Source organism: Aspergillus pseudonomiae, assembly GCF_009193645.1.
Source record: "Aspergillus pseudonomiae strain CBS 119388 unplaced genomic scaffold BDV37scaffold_48, whole genome shotgun sequence".
NCBI lineage: Eukaryota > Fungi > Ascomycota > Eurotiomycetes > Eurotiales > Aspergillaceae > Aspergillus > Aspergillus pseudonomiae.
In genome coordinates, this window is record NW_022476040.1 from 46,071 (window position 1) to 69,433 (window position 23,363).

Below are 23,363 nucleotides of genomic sequence, written 5' to 3' on the forward strand. Positions count from 1 at the left end.
ATATAGCTAACAAGACATCCCTAAGCGTCATAGACTTCGATGTGCAGACAATGTCTGAATGGCCACCGTCGTGATATGGCGATGTCGATGTGACAACCCCGGAACCCCCGGCTAGATTATCGATCAATAACAGTTCTGGACCAAGTACAAACTAACCTGGAGATTGAAGAAACTCTCAGTACCAATGGCATGCGAGAAACGAAACTATAAAACAGTATCCACTCGTTTCCGCCTCGACGCCTCTTGGGCAATTGAATAAGCCGCTTATGGGAGCTACGGTGACCCTGCAGGTGGCGCTATGATGGTTGGCATGCGGATTTTTGATCGCCCGCCACTGATTGTGGAACTATTGAGTTATACTAAATTCTGAAATCTATGGGACAGTGCTCGTAAGGTTTTCTAGTAAAACCAATCAGATGGGATGAGAACTGAAGATGTCCAACTGAGGGTCTTCGGGCGGGCAGAAAGTCCGTGTCCCGAAGATTCTGCCATTTCACCGCCTTCCTAATAACGCGCATTTCGTTCCCGGACACTAGTTATTCCGCAGAATCGCTATGAAATGCTCACGCGGGTACGCGACCCCGCGTTTGTCAGATCACGGCTGGCACGTGCCGGGGCGTGGGTCGGGTGTTCGGATCGGCAAGGTGACGAGCCAATCACAGCCTCGACATAGAAATCCAAAGGCCCGGGGGCGAATCCCGGGGTAGCGAGAGGACTTATCCGCGGGTAAATTCAGATCCGCCGCCTACCGCCCCCAGCCAACTCCGTTGCAACTACCAAATCTGATATCGACCGCGAGTCAATGCGATCCAGTTTGACCCAAACAGAAGAACTCGCTAGTGTTACGTACCTGCCGCCCATTCGGCTGTTAAACTTTGACAGTTGCCAACATGAGCACATCAGACCATCATTGAACCAATCCCCATCGGCACCTCTCAACGGGATGTGGCCGTCCACCACCGTTGCCCTCCCCCCACAGGGATGAGGAGCCGAAAAGATTTGCCGTCGGCATCCCTAACCATCTGGACTTGCCTGAGGTCGTCTATATAGACCCTCGACGTCTCGCTATGTTCGCTCTCTCATCCATTCAGTCACTCTCCCTCTCAACTCCCTCTGAACTGTCTTCTTGACATCTATCCACCCACCCAACACAATGTCTTCCACTCGCCAGTTCGACCCCAACTTCACTCCCTATGTGATCAACTCCATGGGACCCAAGACCCCCGAGCGCACTCGTGTGCTCCTGGGCTCTCTTATCAAGCACATCCACGAGTTCGCTCGTGAGGTCGAGCTCACCCCCGCCGAGTGGATGCTCGGTGTCGAGTTCATCAACTCCATCGGCAAGATCAGCACTCCCGTCCGTAACGAGTGCCACCGTATCTGCGACGTGATCGGTCTGGAATCGTAAGTCGATAACCACAGGGGAATGCCCCACAGTGCAAACCAAACTAACGAATTCAAACTAGCCTCGTCGATGAGATCGCCAACAAGATCGTCACCGAAGATGGTGTCTCCCCCACCTCCAACGTCATCCTCGGCCCCTTCTGGTCTCCCAACGCTCCTTTCCGCGCGCTCGGCGACAGCATCATCCAGGACCCCAACCCTAACGGCAAGGTCACCTACATGCACGGTGTCATCAAGGACATGGAGACCGGCAAGCCCATTGAGGGCGCCGTCCTCGATATCTGGCAAGCCTCCGCCAACGGCCAGTACGACTTCCAGGACCCCAACCAGACCGAGAACAACCTGCGCGGCAAGTTCCGTTCCAACGAGAAGGGCGAGTTCTGGTGGTACTGCTACCACCCCACCCCTTACTCTCTCCCCACCGACGGTCCCGCTGGTGTCCTCCTCAACCTTATGGACCGCTCCCCCATGCGTCCCGCTCACATCCATCTCATGATCACCCACCCCGACTACGCCACCGTCATCAACCAGATCTACCCCAGCGACGACCCTCATCTTGACATCGACTCCGTCTTCGCCGTCAAGGATGACCTCGTTGTGGACTTCAAGCCCAAGACCGACGACCCCAAGGCCCACCTCGACCTTGAGTACAACGTCAACATGGCCCTCAAGAAGCACCACCCCAACCCCAACTCCGCGCCCCCTGTGTCTTCCTTCGAGCGTTTCAACAAGAAGGAGGGCAAGCTGTAAACAGCTCCGGCCGGATCGTCTTTTAATGATTTTGATGTATAGTACAGCATTTGTTTTCGAACTTCAGCGAGTTTTCAGTGTTCTACAGATGGGGCAAGTGATGCATGACATATCTTCGGATGTTGCTTAACGGGTGACGCCGGCGTCGCTAGGAGGATCGTATCCGACTCCAGCATATGTTGAGAGTGCAGGATGAGGAGGGTTCTGCATGCTTTGGAGATAAAACTTTGCCCCGGTGAGCTTTGCTCGGGCCTTTACCGTGATCATTGTATATAGAGGGATTTTGCATATATCCTTTTTCAATTGCATTGCATCTTCAAAAACTCATTTTCTGCGAATGTATCCGCAATCACACGTAATATTCTTGGTTTAAGTTCTCAGTATTATCTCGGAGTCCTTAGAATGGGAGTCACTTTATACCACTGAACAATTCAAGAGACAAGAACAGTCATTCAGCCGTCGATGTAGAATCAACTGCTAGCGAGATGAGATCCTTCATGTAGACAAGCCCATGCAGACAATCTCAACGCATGACGAAGGGCTCCAGAAACGAAATATCTAACACAAACCGGTGACAGGATCGAACAGCGTGTCATAGTGACCAACACTCAAACCATAATCCATAAACCAACAAGTAGAACAACTCCACTACACAACATGACAGAATCACCACCACCAACAAAAGCCAATGATTCCTAAATATAACAAACCCAATATCAACCCAAGGAACACATGACTAACACATACTACATCTAGATATCTTAGGTATCCTAGCCCCTCCACCCATACCCCACATCGGAACCCATGGCGTGAAGTACAAATAGACCATATTTTAGGCCCATGACTAGCGCCCATCAATATAGTATACCATACTATACTCAAACAAGTTAAATCATAGCACAATCGTCCCATCCTCTAAAATCCGGCCGGATGTATATAGCCATAGCGGCAAAACAATCATCAGCCGGAAATTCGAAACGTGGCGCCATTTCATGCACGGTTTTCCTGACACGCGGAGAATTTGAATTGCTCCTGGTTTTCCCGCACATCAGTGATGGTTTCATAGCTAGAAGTGGAGATGGCTCATTGTGTAGCTTCTGTAATGTATTTGCTAACTTCTCTGTCATTTGCTGTGTCCGAGGCCGGAATGGTGGGCTCTGTCCGTGATAATCTGCTTTATTGGGATGTTTAGGGCATGGGATAGAGTAGAGGACGGGTTAGTAGTTTCTTTGGGGGGCTTCGGAATTATCTAGAATCTGTAGTCCAGATTCTTGTACGATGCTCTCATAATAATTGGTATTGTTATGCTCAATATATACCCAGCAGCTAACGACGGATAAATACTTATTTTCCAATTTTAGGGAGATCTATGCTGAAGACAAGATAACGAAAACGAATAGCTAAAAACATAAAAGGCCATTTTCATGCTACATGAACAGCGGTGACTTTATGGACAAGGCAGCGAAGGCCCGAAGCCTAGCCCTAGGAATGTTCGATGAATCTCCCGAGTCAGTGCAGTGTTACCGCATTTGGTAAGTATGGCTCTGCGCAACGATTACTCTCGTAGAGAGATGCATCTATGGAATGCTAATTTAAGTCAGTCTCAGGCTACAACAGCTATATGCCTACAGGGGGGTAGCTAATTTAATGCTATATATTCATCTATCTCAGCACGCTGAGACACTCTACAAGCAGTTCAGATTCATAACCATTTCCATCTAATTTTCAAGCTTAACCACCGCTATCTCAACTTAACAGTGCCAACTCATTCCTACTATTTAACATGATCAGAAGTACTTCTTCAACTACCCTGATTTGCCCCGACGAAGAAATATACAATCCCATCTTCGACCTTGCAGAGTACGGAGACGCATATGCAATACAAAACTTACTCAAGACCACCAATGCAGATATCAACTGTACCAACGACGAAGGCCACACCCCTCCAACTCGCAGCCAGGAATGGCCACGACGAGGTCGTGAAACTACTAGTTTATGTAAAATGCTATACAGAGTCCCAAGATCCCGAGCAAAGTTTCACGCCACTCCTGCTAGCGGCCATATACGGACAAGAGTCTGCAGCGAGAAGGCTACTTGAACAAGGCGCGGATATTAACGAAAAGGATGTGGAGCTCGGACGAACACCGCTGTTGTGGGCCATCGAAGGAGGCTATGAGGGCGTCGCGAAGCTTCTCGTGCATAACGATGCGGATATCCATGCCAGAGATGATGATATGGGTATGAATGCCCTCTTGATTGCTGCTGCTAAGGGTCACCATGCCATTGCTACGTTCTTGCTTGATCATGGAGCCGATATTGAATACACATGCACCGAGTATGAAGCAACGCCGCTTTGCTGGGCGGCTTGGCATGGTCACCTTGAGCTGGTGAGACTGTTGCTGGAGAGGGGCGCCAATGTCCATGCGCGGAATATGTGGGGCGACAGTGACTCACTCGTTTGGCCACATTTCAATCGGAGATGGTGTCGACAAACGCCGCTTCATATGGCGGCTGAGAGAGGACATGAACCTGTTGCGGAGCTGCTTTGCCGGAAGGGGGCTGATATTGAGGCGAGGGATATAGATGGCCAAACTCCACTCTCCTTGGCGGCGAGGGACGGTCGACTGGCCGTTGTTCGATTGCTTCTTGACAAGGGGGCTGAGGTGGATGTAAGAGATATACGCGGGCGAACCCCTGTCGCCTTAGCAGCTGGCAACAATGTTGTACCGACAACGAAGTCGTTGATTCCGGATCATAAGATAGAGCATGAGGAAGTTATCAAACTCCTGATCCAGAGAAACTGCAATATCCACTCTGAAGATAACCAGCACCGAACACCGCTTCTGTTAGCTACCGCCGCGGGTCACTCAAACAGGGTTCGACTACTACTTGAGCATGGGGCAAATATAGAGTCTCCCGACGAAAACGGTTGGACACCACTTCTAGTTGCCGCAGGAAACGGGCTTCTGGAGACAACGAAGGTTCTTCTAGCAAATAGCGCGAATTTGAATGCTAAAGATGCAAATTACCGAACCCCTCTCATATTTGCATCCCACTTTGGCCATATTGACGTCGCGAAGTTGCTGATTGAAAAAGGAGCAGATATCAACTCCCGCGACGGATGTGGCAAAACCGCACTGTTCTGGGCTACAGGAATCGGACATACGCCGCTCGTCAAAATACTTCGTGGTATGAATGCAGTGTATCTTCAAGATTTCGATGGTCTGTCCCCATTGGAATGGGCAAATGAACGTGGTCGTAAGGATGTGGTCAGGCTGCTACTTGGTGAGCACGGCCAGGATGAGATTAAATGGTCTTATTGGAACGATGAAACTAAGGATAATGGACAGAGGAAAATGGTTTCCTGTCATCCTTTCTGACTGGCTCTGTGTTTAAGATGTTGGCGCTCTTCTGGAGTCGCCGTTCAAACATCTGGAACTTGCCACGGCAGATTAAACAAAGACGCAGGAAAGCTCCTGTGATTTGGGTAGATGTATGGAAGGCCGTCTGGCTTCGAACAGGGTAGTTGCTCTTTACATTCCTGATCGTTGGTCTATCATTGATATAGATCAGCTACTTCGTATCACTAACGACGAATTAATAACTACATGGATTGTTACCAAGATTGGTAATTTACTCATTCCTTCTCCAAGTGGCTTATTATACTGTGAGCAATTTTCTCAGCCAACATATCTGAATATAGAGTTAGTAGGGACTCACTTCAGAAATGCAAGAATTGGGAACAAGCTTACAGACTGTACTTTGAGGATGTCCAGGCGGCAACAGAGGAAAAGAGCTGGCATCGACCACTCGAAGTCGGTCAACTCCATAGACTCGGGCGTGACTATCAACAACAGACATTGGGTCACTACGTACACCCATCTTGCAGGTGCAGGCTGGATGCCACAGTGGCATCAATGATTCCCTGATATACTGGATGATTTCCTCATCCGATTGGTCTTCATGAAGTGGATAGGACAGGTTTCCAACGGTTATTGATTGGAGTGGTTCACTTTGCCAAATTTCTCTCATCCGGCGGTATATTGCGACTGCAACCTCCACATCTGTCTTCGTCGTCAGCCAGTTGGGGCTCACGATAGGCCGGTCGGATGTGGAGTTGCTGCGGATGGTCACATTTCCTCGCGAGGTCGGCGCGATTAAGACACCGAGAATGGACGCATACTGATATCCGTCGGCTGGTTGTTGACCCATAAGGTCACTGAAATTGCCGACGAAGCCATTTGCTGGAAGGTACTCTACCTCCGGCCAATCGCTGGGAAATCGTGAAAGATCGTCAAGTGTGCCCTGAGACAAATTCAAGCGATGGGAACGCGGAAGCTTTTCCCATCCCAGCAATTCTTGGGTGTTGGCCCAAGTCCCTTCATGTTCTAGCGCGTACTCGAGCCCCTGTTCAAGATAACGGAGTTTATCATACGCCATCCGGGTCTCTGTCTCCAGGCTCACTCGGTACGAGGGGGCAAAGAACGGGTGGTCCCACATATTCTGTCCCACCCCAGGGAGACTGGAGACAATCGGTATATTGAGTGAATTGAGAGTGTTCTGGGGCCCAATACCAGATACCATAAGAATCTGCGGAGAGTGGAAGCTGCCCGCACATACTATCACTTCTCGCGCAGCTCGGATATGGTATCCTTGTCCGGCTGTTTCCACGTCAACACCAGTAGCTTGCTTATTCTCATCGAAGATAATCTTTTTGACCAGTGTGTCAGGGTAAACATTCAGCTTGCTCGTAATAGGCAGACTGCTAATGAAAGTGTCTGAGCTACTGCGGGTCTCGTCGATCGGGTTGATAGTAGATGGATTGTATTGCGTTCCGAGAAGGTGGCCGCTGCTGAAATCCTCAGTCACAGGAATCCCCACTGCTTCCATACCTGCTTTCAGCCATGTTGCGAACGGCGATACGTAGTTGACGTAAGATACTTGAACAGGCCCTGTGCTGTCCCTGTCGAATGCGTCTGGATTGAACAGGGTCGTCGCATTCTGGAACTGTTTCGATGTGTCAGGTGGCGTAAATTGCACTGATCTCTTGAAAAATGGAAGAATGTTCTCCCATTTATAACTATCATCTTCCACCAGGGTGGCCCATTGATCATAAGACCCTGTTGTTCCTCTGATGTTAAGAATTAGCGAGAAGCAAACGCCGCCAGGATGCTCATGAAAACACACCTCTGGTATATCATGGCATTAAGAGCAGAGCTGTTTATTTATCAGAAAATCTATCCCATCACTGAGAGCTTATAGCATGTAAGGAATGTATAGGAGAACATACGACCCACCAAAGCATTTCCCCTGCGCATAGTGCAGTCTACGCCCGTTCGCGCCCGCTTGGGGTACAGTAACGATCCCCCAGTCCACTGGGACATTGACATTTTCCGGGTCAGACCCAACAAGAAGATTATACCCTGCGGGGATGGTGGACTTTAGCGGTGATTCAATTTCATAAAATGAGCCGGCTTCAACGATGGCGACAGACAATCCTGCTTCGGCCAGGCGACTGCCAATAGTGTTGCCCGCCGTGCCTCCTCCGACAATCACATAATCATAGGCCGATTCCACTCCGACCACACCTATCAGACTGCTTAGCTTCCCTTTCAGCGTGGGTACAGCGGATTTTAAAAGGCTCAGTGCTGGTTGCAGGAGGCCATATGAGGCTACCCACGAGAGGGGAAGACTGAGAATTAATAGGGCACATAGGGAGGCGTTGTGACTAAAGAATATCATTGTTGTGCACCTCAGAATAATTCGAGACCAATGGGCCCGGGTCTGCTATGTGAACAACCGAAGTATTGGCAGAGGATCATGTAGATCTGTTGGATCTTGTCATTATAATGAGGAACCCGATCGTAGTAAGATCTATGCTAGAGTTAGAGTAGAATTGTAGGCTTCAATGGTTCCGTCAAGGGGCTCATGTTTACCAAAGGCCTAACTTTAATTAATTATTCCTTGCAAAACACAAAACTGCCCGACTCGGGTTTAAAAATATGCTTTACTCAATATACTTTTACACAGGTACAGTACATACATACTTTCTCTCCAATAATAACTTATTAACCGATAGTACGGAGTACAGGCCACGAAAAAGGTTAGCCAGACCCCTTATCCCAGAAAGAGCGCTCATAAACGACATATCAGCTGTGTAAAAGTTCCAGAACGTCCTGTACACAGGCCAAGGGGTTCCGACTTGGCATTTTACTGGCATTTTGTTCGGCGTTCTTCGAGCTGGGAACTCCGCCATTTGCTACTATTCGTACTTCCAAAGGGCAGTATTTCGTAATAAGATTGACCAGCAGCTACGTCTACTTGTGTATTATTACTATTTGTGTATATTTGCATTGCTTTTGTTCTTAACACCGGCACATAGGGGGTGTTTCTTCGACATCGCTGTGTTGATGCGTCTTCCAGATTTCAACTTCACACCCACCTCGTACAGAGGCCACTCTCATTGTAGCAAGCAAGTTATGAGCTACCTTCGAATGGGAGTAGACTCCCCCATGAAATGCAGCTGTCGCGTCTTTTCCGATAAGAGATTTCAGCATCAATGAACCCCCTGGATGGCTTTCGCTAAAATCGGTCACGTCGTGCACAATTCCCGCAATGGCGATAAGACACCGTCCGACCTTTTCGGTTTGCTCTACGTACTCCTCCCATTCAAGAACTGGTAATCGGCTAGGCGGTACCCCCCAGTCCAGCTTGGCCGCTTGCTTCGCCAATATGGCATGCTGTTGTTGGATATGCCGCTTCTGCACATCATCGGGATGGAATTGTTTGACGTTGTAGGCCAGGCCAAAGTATTCCCAGATGCGAATGGCCCATTTTGTCGGATCGTACTGGTACCATTTCGTCGCATTACGGTAATCGGAAGGAAATTCATGGTGAAAGTTGTGGTAGCCCTCTCCCAGCGCAAGAAGGGCCGTTAGGAAGTGATCCCGAGAGGATTTGCTGGCATCAAACGGCTGATCTCCCAGCCAATGGGCCAGCGAGTTGACACAAAATGTAGCTTGATGAACAAAGGCCATTCGCAGGATCCCAGCATAAATAAATCCACCTGCCCAGTCGCCCCATGACAGTCCACTGAGGAGAGTAGGTAGTAGCAGTGCCATGAAGATCACGACGGGCAGGTAGTTTTGATGCTGCCATACCACGATGGGATCCTCATTCAAGTCGCTGATGTCGACACGGCCAATGCGTTTGGGATTCTGCTTCATGACTAACCAGCCCATGTGAGAATATAGGAGTCCCTTGTTGACAGAGTAGGGATCTAAATTGGTGTCGGTGTATCGATGGTGAGCGCGATGATTGCGGGCCCACCATCTGATCGAGCCCTCACCCGCCCCTGCTCCACCCAATGCAAGAAATACCTTGAGGCCGTTCGAGGCTCGATAGGACGTATGAGACCACAACCGGTGATATCCTGAAGTTGCATGTTAAACAAGGGTGTCCCGGTATGCAGAAGACTGGTGCCTACCCACCCGCAGTGATACCAAGCCCTGTCACGAAGTAATAAACCAGCGATAAGATAGCCGTTCTCCATTGCAAGGGTATCCAAATAGCCTGGACGCATGCATACAATGGGACTAATATTGTGAGAACCACACCCCACCAATTGACATGTTTGTACCAATTTTGCACTGTTATAGGCGTGTCTGCAATATGATCTCTGCTCCGAAGCCCAGACTGAGTCTCAATATGAGAGACACATTTAGAATGGTGACAAGCGGACATGATATTATAGTAGGAGCAAACAATTTGTGAATGTGCCAGACTTTTTGAGGGGAATTAAGGCGAGAATTATGCAATGGATTGTGCGTCTCACAGAGGCTCCTCCGTAAAGGCACCTCCAATTCTGCTTTCCTAGATACAATTTACACCGCTACATCTGTCTGCGATGGTCTCGGGGGGATATTACCCGAAAGAAGGCTACAGATGGGAATTAGGATACGCTTGAGATACTTCACAAAACAGTGATTATACTTTACTCCTGTTAACTTTATAGAATCATACTTAATAAAAAGAATGCACTGGTGAAAGTATAAATTACCATACCTGCTGAAGGACCAATAATAACTACGGTTGGTTTAAAAAGCTGCGAAGAACCTCAATCCTGTTCTAATAGTCAATGATATAGAGACGCAGCCAGGTAGTAGGATGGTCGTTGGATATAATATTAGCGTCTACGCAAAAACAAATATAATTGTACGTAATGCGGAGTATATGACCAGAGATAGTACGTAGGAGCGCAGTAGGGTACAGTTTGGGGAGATATCTCACAACAGCAACATTACTCTGCTTCAAAGGTAAGGGGTGAGAATTTCAGAGAAAACAGCGATCAAAACATTATGGTCCCGGCCCTTGCATTTGTTTTGATCGACCGTGTATTGAGCGAGGAAGTCCGTTCGGGTGCCTGCAAATAGTATGCAACTAGCCGGGCGCTGGCCCACCAGAAAGTGACTTATCATAAGTAATGCTGTCAGATGCGAAGTTGATACGATTTGTCTATGAAATATCTGGTTATAATACGGTAAATATGTGAAGCTCATCACATTCCAGTTAATACGTCTCCGTACAAAGAACGCTTTAGACATTCCAACGAGATATGCTAGTATCATGGAAGGAAAGAGATCATCGTTATCTCGAACTTACCCCTTGAAATAGCAATCGCTATGCGAACTAACGGTGGGGTTCAACATCGGCTATGTACATACCAAAATAATTAGTTAATACAAGAGCTGGGTGACCTAAAGTGATTGACATAAAGCCCGGATAAATTCCCACTTATGAGCAATGTATATGGTTGACAGAATCAGATAGGTCCTTGGCCAGCATGGTAATGAGAATACATAGAAGGGACGACATATCTCTGGAGAAACAACAATGATTAAAGGATGAGACCTTTGGCCGGTAGAACAGTTTCAAATTGTCCAACACCTACCCTGCTCCAGTGGTCCAAGCAAAGCCCGTGCACATTATTCCTCAAGCCCTTGGTCCGTATCATGATTTTGGTCAATACTATATTCCTTCGTCAAGAGACTCAGAAGACCCCCGATCGCTGTACAGGCGCAGCAGAAAACCCAAACAGCCCGTAGGCTGTCTGTGTACGCTTGGCGGAGATCATCCTTGTCCTGCGATGGTGGTTCGGTCTGCATCTTTCCCACCAAAGCGACGGCATTGTGGCTTATCTTCTTTGCCATGGGTGCCAAGGCCGGGTACTTTTGCAAGTTCACCTCCATACGATTCTGAAAGATGACGCCGCCAATGGCTACACCGAGCGACTGCCCAAATGCGCGAAAGAAGCTGAAGAGCGCGGTTGCGGTGGCTAAATGGCGAGTCTCTGAGCAAGCCTGAATGGCATACGCGATGCTCGTCACAAGTCCACCCAGACCCAAGCCTGGGATTGCGATCAGAGAGATCCAAATAGCTCCCTTTGTTGTCCGATCAAAGTAGCAGAGGATACCGAAGCCTAGCGTAGCGACAGCCCAACCGATCCAGATGAGAATGCGGTAGCGTCCCGATAGCACCGCAATAATACCCGATGCACAAGCGCTCGGAGCAATGGCAAATGCAAGTGGTAGAGCTGCAACTCCAGCAGGAAGGGGCCTGAATCCGTGTACTGCTTCCGCATACAGGGGCAAGTAATACAGGATACACCAAAGTGTAAGCCCTTGCAACACGGTACCAATATAACTGATTAACAAAGAGTGGTTGTCGATCCCTGACACTTGCAAGATCGGGTCTGTGGGAATATGGGTCTCGTAGACCATCACCCCGATTATGCCAAATGTCCCAATGATCAAAGGCACTAGCACCCTCCAAGAGTGCCAGGCATACATCACTCCGCCCCAGCTGAGAGCAATTAAGAAGGATGCCGTGCTGCATACGAAGAGGACTAATCCGACCGTATCAAAATTCCTCAGCTTCTCGCGCCTCGTGGTCCGCTTTGTCTTGATTTTCAGGTATATCAGTATCAGGGGGATACAAAGAGCTGCAAACGGAACATTGATATAAAAGATCCATCTCTATGCCATGTGAGATCAGAAATACCCTGCTAGATGAAAATACCGGGTCTCTACTCACCCAGTCCGAATTCGTTGAGAAACCACCTCCCATGATAGGGCCTATAACGGATCCGATGCTCCACATTGAGCCCAGAACCCCCCAATATGCACCTCGCAGTCGGAAGGGAATCATGTCGGTGACAGATACTTCACTGAGAGCGATAATGCCACCCCCGCCGGTTCCCTGGATGGAACGGCCCACCAACATCTCTGTGAAGTTTGTCGCCACTCCAGACACAATAGTTCCCACGAGAAAAAAGATGACAGCAACGACAATCAAGAGTTGGCGACCAAATGCAGTTGATAGAGATGTAAAGATCAATTGACAACCTGTGGATTGTCAGCGTTCGTCTTGATATTCGTTGTTGGTTAGATTTACACGCAGAACACAAGACAAAGGAGGTTCCGCTCCAGAAGGCCTCAATGGCCGAGCCACGTAATTCTTCCGTAACAACCTGTATAGCTTAGCCTATACTTCCAGTAGTTCATTTAGATCTAGAGAGACTCACCGGAAGTGCTATTGAGAGGGAGGCGGCTTCAAGCGCAACCATCAATGTCAATAGGCACAGAGGGAAGAAGGCTAACGTGACTTTACGATCAATCCAGAATTGAAGCTTGCTCCCACCGGAGCCACTGCCACTTGTGCAAGCAGTCCGATGAGTAGATATTTCATGGCCATTATCAGTAATTGATTCAGCATATTGCATTTCAGTCATCGAGGCCTTTGACGGACGGGCTTCGAGCGACGATAGGCAAAGGTCGGTATTCGGATCAGTTCCTGTCATCGTATGGGATTCGATCTGAATTGTTATTGACTAAAGTCAACAGCTGCTGGATAAAGAGAGATTACTCACTGCCATCTCTGACATCTCAGGTGCTACAGTTTCTTTTCCTTTTCCGTTCCTTTTTGCCGCTTTCGTACTTTTGTCGCTGGCTGATTGGAATTCCGGCCATAGAGTAGACCACACCCCCTTACATTGAAAAAAGGAGAAAAAGGTCCAAGAACATCATTCTGTCAGGGAACGGAAAAGATATCTGTTGTGATCCTCGCACGTTACACGTCAGGAAAAAGAGAACTAACGAAAACAGCCACATCGAGATCAAACCCCCTTGCGTTACGTTCTATGCATACATGGCTCCTAGACTATCTATTCAGCTATTACCTCGTAAGTGAATACTGTTGCTAATCTCATGACTATTTTCTGTTGATCATACTATAATCTTATGATTTATGCATACCGCCAGGTGAGCTATCGCACGCTAGGGCATTCCACTGTACGAAGGAAGGGGGTTACGAGCTTATTGCTCCTGCAATGATCCCTTGATGCCCGAAAGACCCCCAGCCTTTCGCCCGAGATTTAACTTCTCTCACATGCTAGTATCAGTGTCTAATACCTGTCGCTTACACATATCGCAATTCCTGGTCAATCTCATATGCTTATGTATCTACTAAGATTGTCCCAGAAAATTCGAACTTCGATACTGACATCTCTCGAACTTACGCATATTTTGCAGTATTTCTGTGCATGAGAGTGGTGAGGCTGCATTGACCGGAAGTTTGTTCTTGATATATCGACTACTGCAGCGCAACCCCAGTCACAACGTGTTGGCCAGCATACCTGTTGCTGTCAATAATGTGGGATTATTATTCCGAAAAGTCTATTCTCATTACGGGAGCCTCTGGGTTCCTGGGAACTGCAATCACTCATCGGCTAGCTTCAAAAGCGTGTCCCAAGCGCATGTATATACTGTGTCGGGGAGGGAAAAGGTTAGAGACGTCCTGGCCCTATTGTTTCTTCTTTTGTTGATCAAACTGACAAAACCGAATCGCAAAGCCAACTGATTAAAAAATGGCGGAGAAATCTGCCCAAGGATTTCGACTGGTTGTTCAACCTAGAGTCTATAACGGTGCTCGATGGAGACATCATGAAAGCCGGCCTTGGACTCCCACGGGAGATCATCTCTGAGCTGCAAAAGGAGGTGAATATTATCATCCATGCAGCCTCTACAATCAACCTGACCTATTCACTTGAACGGGTGTTTGAACATATCGTCATCCCAAGCGAATCGTTAGCTCAGATGGCTCTGGACTTTACCAACCTAGATCGATTTGTCTATGTATCCACGGCCTTCGCCAATACACATCTTTACAAGGCTTCCAACAAGCCTCAAACAGTGATAAACGAAGACATCTACCCACTCCTGGGTGAAGGAAAATTGTTGGATGACAGCCTTCTCAGTGCCCAAGATGCCCGTGACCAAATCAAGAAGACGGGCTCCTCGGCTGAATTTGAACTCCATGACTTTCCCTGGCCATATGCGTATGGAAAGCACCTCGCAGAACGATTGATCCTCAATCTCTTCATAGAGAAAGGATGGACGTCCAAGGTGCTAATAGTCCGCCCTTCCGTGATAGGGCCGGCGGAGAGATATCCATACCCGAGCTATAGTGTTCCCTTCTCAACGCCATCAACCGCTCTTGGAGCTGCGATGATTGCGTCCCCTATTTTTAGCGTCACAGTGCCTACGCGGTGTTCAAGACCAGAAACTGAGGCTACCATTGATGAGGTTCCAGTGGATGTTGTTGTTGATCGAATGGTAGCCCACATGGCCTTTAATACCGCCGGATGCGTTCATGCCGTGGGAGGCGAACGTGGCCGTGTTAGCTTCGTAGACTTCTGGGGCGCCGCTATGAAGCTAAGAAGACTGCCGTGGGAGCCGCGCATAGTTTGGTCATCAACTGTTGATTGGCATTCACCGGACTTACATCCTGTGTTACGACTGTATGTTATTCTCGGCACTGCCTTTCTCTTCAGAGAGGAGAAAACAGATAAACTTTGGAAGAGACTTTCCTCCGATGAACGAGAAGATATGATATTGTTCAGGAATACGGCAGGGAAGTCATACGAACTGATGTCAAGGCGAGAGCACATTCGCCTCCTCCTCAGACTGTTTGCAAGGCGAACTATCTTTCCAGCGTGGTTATTGGTCTTTTTGTGTCGTTGAGCAAAGAATCCTCATTTCTTTCTGCCTGATGTCGAGTGTTGTGTTTTACTAAAAGAACAATGTCATTTTTGTGGTCATCGAATTTTATACATTTGAGTTTTTTTCCAAAATCATCTGCCAATGCCTAGTATTTATGGACGCCGACACATTGTGATTGAACAAGTCCCAACAATCGTTCATCACGATGAGATGGTAAATAGATACCTATATAAAATATATTATAGCTTTCTCTCTTCGTAATCCATTTCCGTATACCCTACCACCCTGCATTCCAAGCACCATTTCAACTTACTTGACCGAAGCCCAGACTGTTAAAGATTTCAACCTAACAACCTCAACAGAATAGAGCAACTGCTGTATGCGCATCTGCCAGATTATAGACATCCATTGGAATATATCTATAGCCCCTTTTCCTTTGCTGCCAGCTTGTAAGTGCGGCCAAAGAACCGGAGGAAAAGTTGAGTCAAAGGGATGAGGTATAACGTGGCCAATAGCAGCGCAAAGACTTGGCCGCTATTATCGACGCAAGGGGCCGCGTTGGACGCTCCTTCACCCCTAACATAGGTTTGGTTGTCTGATATATCTTTGGTCTCAACCAAAGATATGTCTATGGGGCTGTCGTACGAGACAAAGACGTACAACCATGACGCCAGCCCGCCCAAAATGAATTGAGCGATTTGTAGTCGTGTGAGGGTCTGCTTTATGACGACAGGCACTTTTATCCTGAGTACAGTCAATGAATAATAGAGGTACTGTACAAATGTACAAGTTAGTCCGTTTCCGCATATACCCCGGTAGTCCTTTCTTACCATCAGCGTATGAATTCCTGCGTTCAAGGAGACACCCACAACCGCTTGCGGAGTCCTGTAGATGACACCCACCCATGAACAGATGATCGCACCCGCGTGGTGATACATCTGTAAGGAAGAGACCCTTTTTCCCTTCACCAGCAGAAGTACGGTGTCTATGACCTCGTAGTATTTGGATATGTAGAACAACCATGTGTAGTAGTTCATGCCTTTCTCCCACAGAGACTCAGCCCCGTAGATTCCTGCGAAATCATCATGAAGAGTAGCTAGCGGTGACTGTGTACTCCCCACCGCAGTCGATTCAGGCAGCAGCCCGCTTCCTTGACTGCGGTCAAATCTGCACAAGACATCTGCGATGTGGTAAGGCGCTCTTGGGGGAGGCGGAAGAGAGGATGTGACTGTCTGGTATACGCCCAAGAATATCCAAGCGGAAAAGATACTAAGCAAAATATTATGCACGAAAGCAATGCGGGTAAACGACGTCCTGCGAGTTATAGGCCACGGAGAATACCGTCTTTTCTTATTCAGATAATTCAGGGCACAAACGAAGACGAGATACAAGCATGCCGTAATAATAGGAACTCTGGCATCGAGACTGAAATTGTAAACGGTGGAGGATATATTGATAGGGCGTTTCCATGAGATTTCTTCCCGTGCAGGTCTGATAAGAGGCGGATGGGGTCCGGGAGGGAATCGAAACAGCCGGGCCTCAGGAAGCCCAAAGTAGATAGATAGGGCACTCGACATAACTCGTGCAGCTTGAAGAACTCACTGAACCGTAGTTGGGACATAGAGGAAGCTCTACACATGCAATGAATTTAGTAGATCTTATAGGCAAGTGGTCGAGACGAACGGCACCTGTCCATATGGATATACGGAGTAGTGGAGTTACTGCTACAGAGATCACAGGGTTATTCCAAATGGATCATAACAAATGTGATGTGTCAGAGCAACCACCATGATGATTAATAATGCTGGCCCATTCAACCTGGGCTCGAATGCCTGCTGGAAAAAAGGCAAATAAAAAGCTAGAGATGGCAAAGGGAAGAAAATAAAAGCGAAACGCCATAACTTATGATGGCAGTACCATGCAATCTGAACCAATCCCGCATAGCAAAAGGCAAAAAGACGACTAGATCGTTCGAAACTCATTGTGCTTCCAAGGCTAACAGTCAAATGGCTGGTTGAAACTGATATCAACTTTCCTCCGATCTGATGTGGGGAGATCTTACTACTTCTCGTATGTAGGACATGTTTCCTAAATGATGGTGTTACCAGTAGAGCTTACCATCACCCCCATTAGTGTTCCAAGGGCACTGTGTAGCCTTACTCAATAAGTAGCTGCTTTACATTCCATACATAAAGTCAAGTTGTATTCTTCTGACAGTCTTTGGTGATCTGCGAAAGCATAAATGTGCATACCTCTACACCTCCTGTCACCATAAAAACCAGCAAAGTTTGTCAGTCTCGCAAGCCGTGAACTTTATTTTTTCCCATTTAGAACTATTACATGCAAGCATTTAGCTCTCAGCTAATTGAATACCGTGTCCACATCTACAGAGTTCTCTGGAAAGATTGATTCGGTAGCACTCTGTGACACCGATGTCAGCCCTACTTCAAGGCACATTACACTTAAAGTACTCAATTCACAAATAGAATCCATTCATTCTACTTTCTTCTATCCTGGTGACTTTTTTTATTGTTCTATTCTAACCACATGCTACTGCCGACTCTAACAATAGGGGCCATAGGCCTCGTAGTCTGTATCCATGCTTATATTTATCAATCCTACAAACACTATACACGCTCAAAGTCCATGGGATGTCTTCCTCCGACTGTCCTATATTCTGACCCACTCGGGATTTATGACTTTTGGTACATCAACAAAGCTGTGAAGGAAAAAAGATGGCTGGAGTATATTACCTCCAAGCATGAACTTCATGGGAATACATTTCAATTCGCCATGTTTTATAAGTCCATCATATGTACCATAGAACCTACAAATGTGAAGGCAATCCTGGCTACTAAATTTGAGGATTTCAGCCTAGGCTGCAGACACGAGCAGTTTTCTCCCTTTCTCGGAAGCGGAATCTTTACGTTGGATGGTGAACCATGGGCGCATGCAAGAGGCTTATTGAGGCCTCAGTTCACAAGAGAGCAGGTATTTTAGAAGAAAGCATTGCGCTCGCATAAAGCTAAGATCAATCTTCAGGTTGCAGATATCGACATCCTTGACCACCATGTCACCCGGATCATCGAATCGGTGCCAAAAGGCCGCTCCAGTTTCGATATCCAGCCACTCTGCTTCTCATTTGCCCTCAACTCTGCAACACACTTTCTCTTCGGCGAATCGGTTGACTCTCTAGACCCACGTCTTTTTCAGGCTTCGGCGGCAGCGAGCGTCCAAGGATTTGAAGAGGCATTTGATCTCGCCCAGGATTACCTTTTCGCACGATCCAGGGCTGTAGGCCTCTACTGGTTGATAAATCCTAAGGCTTTCAGAGATGCAACGCGAACAGTACATGAAGTCGTAAATTACTACGTGCGACGTGCAATAGATATGAGGCAGAATGGTGGCCAAAGAGACAAAGCCAAAGGGCGGTATATATTTCTCGAGGCATTGGCGGCTGAGACACAAGACCCAAAGATCCTACGAGACAATCTGCTAAACATCCTTCTAGCCGGAAGAGATACTACTTCTAGTCTGCTGAGCTCCACATTCTACTATCTGGCTAGAAATCCCAGGGTCTGGCATAAACTCAGAGATCAAATAGTCGCATATTTTGGGACTAATTCAAAACCACTGGCCGAGCTCACGCAAACGTCACTCAAAGCAATTCCATACCTGCGCTATGTACTGACTGAGGGTAAGAGTTTCATCCCAAATGCATGAAAAACAATACTTACCTAAGTCAGTTCTCCGTCTCCTGCCTCCCATTCCTATTAATTTCCGGATTGCCACAAAGGACACCTGCCTTCCAGTAGGTGGTGGACCAGATGGAAAATCTCCAGTATACGTTGCTAAGGGAGCGATGATATTCTACAGCGTATATTCTATGCATCGGAGGACGGATATCTGGGGGCAGGATGCACACTCATTCCGACCAGAGCGATGGGAGAATGCGAAACACCAGTGGGAATATCTTCCTTTCAACGGGGGACCGCGCATTTGCCTAGGTCGTAAGTACTATTCTCATGCGATTATTTGCTTTCTGAGTACTGGCGTCTGATTATCCTTTAGAGCAATACGCATTGACTGTGGCTAGCTACACACTAGTTAGGTTCATGCAGCATTTCGACGTCTTAGAAAATCCGAACCCTGATTCAACTGACAACCCAGTCTTACGCGCAAACCTCACATTGTCACACGATCAAGGTGTAATGGTGAGGCTCTACTCTTCCTCTAGGGCTTAAATGTGGCGAAAGTGATGGGAAAGCGGTTTACGTGTTGATACAGATGTAATATGCAAAACTATCTCTGAGGGACACAATAGAAATCCAGGAGGCCTAATCGTCTTCTGATTCATCAGGAAGAAAGAAAAGATTAGTTGTACTCATGGTCCTTCTGCGGTAGTTAAGTCGGGACAGTCGTACTCCATGAGCTGATGCTCTATCCAGCTCATGTACACCAAGTCACAGAGTTAAGCAAGCAATAGACGGATTTGTCAACAAAGAAATAGAAAGGAATCAACAAGTCTCGTCCCACAGTTGCTTTACGCTTAACCCGGCAGACTATTGGGAATACAGGTCTCATCTAACGCCTGTGACACAGTACGCTTGGCTTCTATAAAAATGCAAAAGAGGCATAGGCAGGCTGTGGAGCTTTAGTTTACAAAGAAACAGTATACGGTCGATGCTGCCAACGGCAGTTTCAAAAGGCAAGAGGTCAATGATCAAATTTATACCAGAATAACAAACATAGGCAATGCTATACATTAAAGAAACATGGTTCCTCCAAATCTGCCGTGCCACAATTCCTATCACTGCTCTCTTCCGATGACTTTTCATGGATATTAAACAACGAAAGCCCACATTTTAATTCGTCGGCTTGTATCTACTCTAGGTTGTTAGATGGATGTATAAGCGGAGTCTACAAAGAATTATAACTTACAAATGTCGCCATTCTCGTGCTGTTTGTATCCCATCGCCGTCAAAGCCGGTTTTACTGTGCCGGAGCTGGACCTTTTCCTTGGGCCTTTTGTCGAAAGACCGTTAATCTCGACGTTCATTCGGATCCTTTGGTGGTGGTACGATACGTACTTCCTGTTTGCAATAGAGTGTTAGGTGAGAATGGGGGTGTTTATCTCCGGGTTTACCACCTACCAGCTATAACAGTTCACACTTGTCAGCTGTTCCTGTCCAGCTCTTGTGTCCAATAATATCGCAAGTTTCTCACCTTCTGTATCATCAATGGCTATTAGTCCATATCCTTAAAGTAATTATACTCGGAATACAAGGACTTTGTGCTACTTACTTTCTGCAGGGTGAAAAGAATAAGTCGCCTGATCCAAAGAAGTAATCTCATGCCCAGCGTTCTGAGTTCACTACTTACATGCTATATCAAAGCTGTCAGTATCAGTCATTCCCACGCTCCGGGGATTGACTTACATCCTTAGGCATCCGGTCTAGTTAGCTCAATCCGTAAGCCTATCGATTTGTGCGGTGTAACCATGTACTTGCCTCCTAATCCAAACTATCAGCTGTGATATTGAGGTGTGTATGAATCGCAATGACACTTACAATCTAGATATTTCACATAAAGCTGTTGTTAGTCTGCACAATAAATTTATCGTCTGTGGACAGCCAACGCTTACACTCTGTTTTAATGATTGTGTCAGCCTCATATCCAGTGCTATCCTCGAAAGTCACTTACAAGCTATTTTCCCCAGCGACATCCGTCAGCCCCGTACTTATACCTGGCTATTTTGTGAACTCGCGGTGTCAAAATTGTACTTACTCCCTAGATCGGGGTTAGCTTTATGCTTTCATAAAGGAAATGTAACAATGCTCACAAGCTAGTGGCTCCAGTGGTTAGTGGAGATTTCCTATTTAGCTGCAACGTATCGTTATAAGAGTTATGACTCACAAGCTATATCAAAGGTTCATGTTAGAGATCTAATCGGCCTGAAGTCAAAGAACTATGTAACTCACATCCTATATAAAAGCACAAGCCATGTTAGCCCTGATGATAGGGATCAACTCATCTGCAAGATAGTTATGGCACCTACAAGCTGTACACTAATGTTAGCATGACTATTGTGGGATATGCGGACAAATACTTACATCCTGTAATACCCAGTATGTTAGCCCTAATTGTGGTTACATAATTCCTAAGAGGCACTCACCAACTATGAGTGGCAAGAACTGTCAGCTATGAAATCTCCCCCATCATGCGATTAGATATTACTCACGCCCTTTTGGTATCCAGCAATCATCTAGTATCAGCCTGCAGTGTTTCTTACCGCAGGATTGATGGTACTCACAAACTAGTTTGCCAATGAAAGTCAGCTCAGTCAACAATGGATTTCTGGACAGGAATTGTGGTCGACTTACACTCTAAGATAACGTTTAGATCATGATGAAATTAGCCCATAGACATTATGGACACATACAGCCTGTTGGTTGTAGTGAGCGTTAGTCTTTTGCGGTCAATGAGAGTCTGTGTAGGAGGCCTGCTTACAAGCTTTCGTTTCCGATGTGTTAGCGATTGCGTTCTGTAGCAGCATTCTTCGACATAGGCTGTCCACATACCTTCTATTCAATGGTTAGGACTAACTGCTAAATTATTTCAAGGAAATTAAATGCTATTGAGTTTGAGTTGACTTACAACTTTTCCGTCGGCTTCACCCTGCGGAGGTGGCGCAGCCATTCCGAAACCCAATCCCATGAGAAGAACAACAATGAAAGAGGCCTTCATGTTGGTGAAATATCGTAACAGTAAAGTGTAACAACAGATTGGTTTCTCAGATGTGAACGAAAGAGTAGGTTTAGTTGACGATATTGGCTAATAGGGAAAGGAGATGACCACTCCCGATCCCACCCAGATATATATACCGGCACCTATTGCTCCGTACCTCTTGCATTTGCATCACAAGGGTTTTGCAGTGGAGGAGCGGTCTAGCATAAGGTAGGGGCTACTAACGAACTTTGTCTTGAGGTACCTTCTGGATACGATAGTCTTCAAAGGCTTGGTGTTTGATTGCCAACGCTCGGAGATCAATTCCGTCATGGCGCGGAATATTGAAATCTATTCACTACCTGTACACCTTGTGGTATATGCAAGATGGGCGATACTCTGGCTGCCCTGGCATGGTGGCTTTAAAAACACCGAGTGAAGAGTTATTGATAGCAAATTCAATTGTATTCATGCGCAAATACGTTCTATTAGGCTATACAATGCGCTATTTAGTAGGGTCTAGGACCCGCGAGATACCGCTCGCGGGTAATGATGGTATTTTGGTAGGCCTTGTATCACCTGACCCCTATATTAGGTGCCTTAGAACAAAACTACAGTTCTAGATTGTGCTTCCAAGGTGAGCGCTAGATTACATCTTTGATTGACTATTATATGGGCTAATGCGAGATACAAATGAAACTATCGTCGTACGCTGCTTTTATTCTTGAAACTTCGGACATGTCCTAAGGCGAGTATAGTGCGTTGATGCATGACCCACCCCCTGCATATGTAGAGGTCCCTTGTGGCAAATGATTTGTAACATACCACAGCCCATCGCTCCCTGTACGGAAATGCTAAAACTGGCCATAAGCAAGGACCGTGTGCAAATACAGCCCGGCCACCGCCGTAGACCTTTGATTCTCATGCGGCGGTACCAAATCAGGTCTGATAGCTAGCCATAGGCTTTCAATAAACATATATAGAGATCTTGGTATTGTATTTACATTCCTTTGCGCCGGAGCTAGTGAAAGTGTGGCGCAGCATTGTTTACGTCCCCAGACCTATTATACTGGGTTCGGATAGCTTGTTTAGATAGAGTTTGTTTGTGCAGAACAGAGAAAAGTCGCTGGCCACCTCTCCATTACAATAGCATGGACTTCTGACCGAGTGCCCCGAACTAGATTCCATCTCCAAGCCATCCAACACTGGACCGACATCCATCCAACAAAATATAGCCTGTTCTGTTGACGACAGAGCTAATAACCTGTCGAGGCGAATTATGCTACGTTACCTAGGATACAGAAACTATTTAAGCTGAACACCACAAATAGCCTTGCGGATCATATCTGAGCGATTTAAAGATAATTGTCAGCGACTATACGTATCATATCCAACCGTTTCTGTCCCCTTTATTGTGTAACTACT

The 23,363-nt window shown here is 46.9% G+C and overlaps 8 protein-coding genes across 8 annotated transcripts; 4 read left to right on the forward strand and 4 right to left on the reverse strand.

Annotated features, from left to right (window-relative positions):
• The first annotated feature begins 793 nt into the window (after window positions 1-793).
• Window positions 794-2,452, forward strand: BDV37DRAFT_154594 (putative catechol dioxygenase). Its single transcript, XM_032079042.1, has 2 exons — window positions 794-1,404; window positions 1,467-2,452. The coding sequence occupies exons 1-2, from the start codon at window positions 1,154-1,156 to the stop codon at window positions 2,152-2,154; spliced, it is 939 nt and encodes a 312-aa protein (XP_031939974.1). The 5' UTR covers window positions 794-1,153; the 3' UTR covers window positions 2,155-2,452.
• A 1,606-nt stretch (window positions 2,453-4,058) lies between these two features.
• On the forward strand, window positions 4,059-5,534 carry BDV37DRAFT_284462 (ankyrin repeat-containing domain protein; the record flags this gene model as incomplete). The annotated part of the gene is made up of 1 exon (XM_032087500.1): window positions 4,059-5,534. One exon carries the CDS (start codon window positions 4,059-4,061, stop codon window positions 5,532-5,534), a length of 1,476 nt encoding a protein of 491 aa, XP_031939975.1.
• A 257-nt stretch (window positions 5,535-5,791) lies between these two features.
• Window positions 5,792-7,896, reverse strand: BDV37DRAFT_295085 (GMC family oxidoreductase; the record flags this gene model as incomplete). The annotated part of the gene is made up of 3 exons (XM_032089780.1): window positions 5,792-5,847; window positions 5,907-7,285; window positions 7,445-7,896. The coding sequence occupies 3 exons, from the start codon at window positions 7,894-7,896 to the stop codon at window positions 5,792-5,794; spliced, it is 1,887 nt and encodes a 628-aa protein (XP_031939976.1).
• Window positions 7,897-8,519: 623 nt separating this feature from the next.
• BDV37DRAFT_272667 (acyl-CoA desaturase) lies at window positions 8,520-9,897 on the reverse strand (the record flags this gene model as incomplete). The annotated part of the gene is made up of 2 exons (XM_032084914.1): window positions 8,520-9,586; window positions 9,645-9,897. 2 exons carry the CDS (start codon window positions 9,895-9,897, stop codon window positions 8,520-8,522), a joined length of 1,320 nt encoding a protein of 439 aa, XP_031939977.1.
• A 1,241-nt stretch (window positions 9,898-11,138) lies between these two features.
• On the reverse strand, window positions 11,139-13,012 carry BDV37DRAFT_295086 (major facilitator superfamily domain-containing protein; the record flags this gene model as incomplete). The annotated part of the gene is made up of 4 exons (XM_032089781.1): window positions 11,139-12,188; window positions 12,247-12,557; window positions 12,607-12,682; window positions 12,737-13,012. The coding sequence occupies 4 exons, from the start codon at window positions 13,010-13,012 to the stop codon at window positions 11,139-11,141; spliced, it is 1,713 nt and encodes a 570-aa protein (XP_031939978.1).
• Window positions 13,013-14,153: 1,141 nt separating this feature from the next.
• BDV37DRAFT_284465 (male sterility protein-domain-containing protein) lies at window positions 14,154-15,233 on the forward strand (the record flags this gene model as incomplete). The annotated part of the gene is made up of 1 exon (XM_032087501.1): window positions 14,154-15,233. The coding sequence occupies one exon, from the start codon at window positions 14,154-14,156 to the stop codon at window positions 15,231-15,233; it is 1,080 nt and encodes a 359-aa protein (XP_031939979.1).
• An 832-nt stretch (window positions 15,234-16,065) lies between these two features.
• On the reverse strand, window positions 16,066-17,295 carry BDV37DRAFT_272671 (GNS1/SUR4 family-domain-containing protein; the record flags this gene model as incomplete). The annotated part of the gene is made up of 3 exons (XM_032084915.1): window positions 16,066-16,097; window positions 16,135-16,809; window positions 17,244-17,295. 3 exons carry the CDS (start codon window positions 17,293-17,295, stop codon window positions 16,066-16,068), a joined length of 759 nt encoding a protein of 252 aa, XP_031939980.1.
• A 710-nt stretch (window positions 17,296-18,005) lies between these two features.
• On the forward strand, window positions 18,006-19,456 carry BDV37DRAFT_284467 (cytochrome P450; the record flags this gene model as incomplete). The annotated part of the gene is made up of 4 exons (XM_032087502.1): window positions 18,006-18,203; window positions 18,255-18,909; window positions 18,959-19,222; window positions 19,284-19,456. 4 exons carry the CDS (start codon window positions 18,006-18,008, stop codon window positions 19,454-19,456), a joined length of 1,290 nt encoding a protein of 429 aa, XP_031939981.1.
• Between the last annotated feature and the right edge of the window lie 3,907 nt (window positions 19,457-23,363).

Excerpts from the sequence above, each read along its gene's own strand:
- BDV37DRAFT_154594 (XM_032079042.1), top strand. The coding sequence starts at position 1,154 with ATGTCTTCCACTCGCCAGTTCGACCCCAACTTCACTCCCTATGTGATC. Across the intron at positions 1,405-1,466 it reads GACGTGATCGGTCTGGAATC|CCTCGTCGATGAGATCGCCA; the intron begins GTAAGTCGATAA and ends AATTCAAACTAG.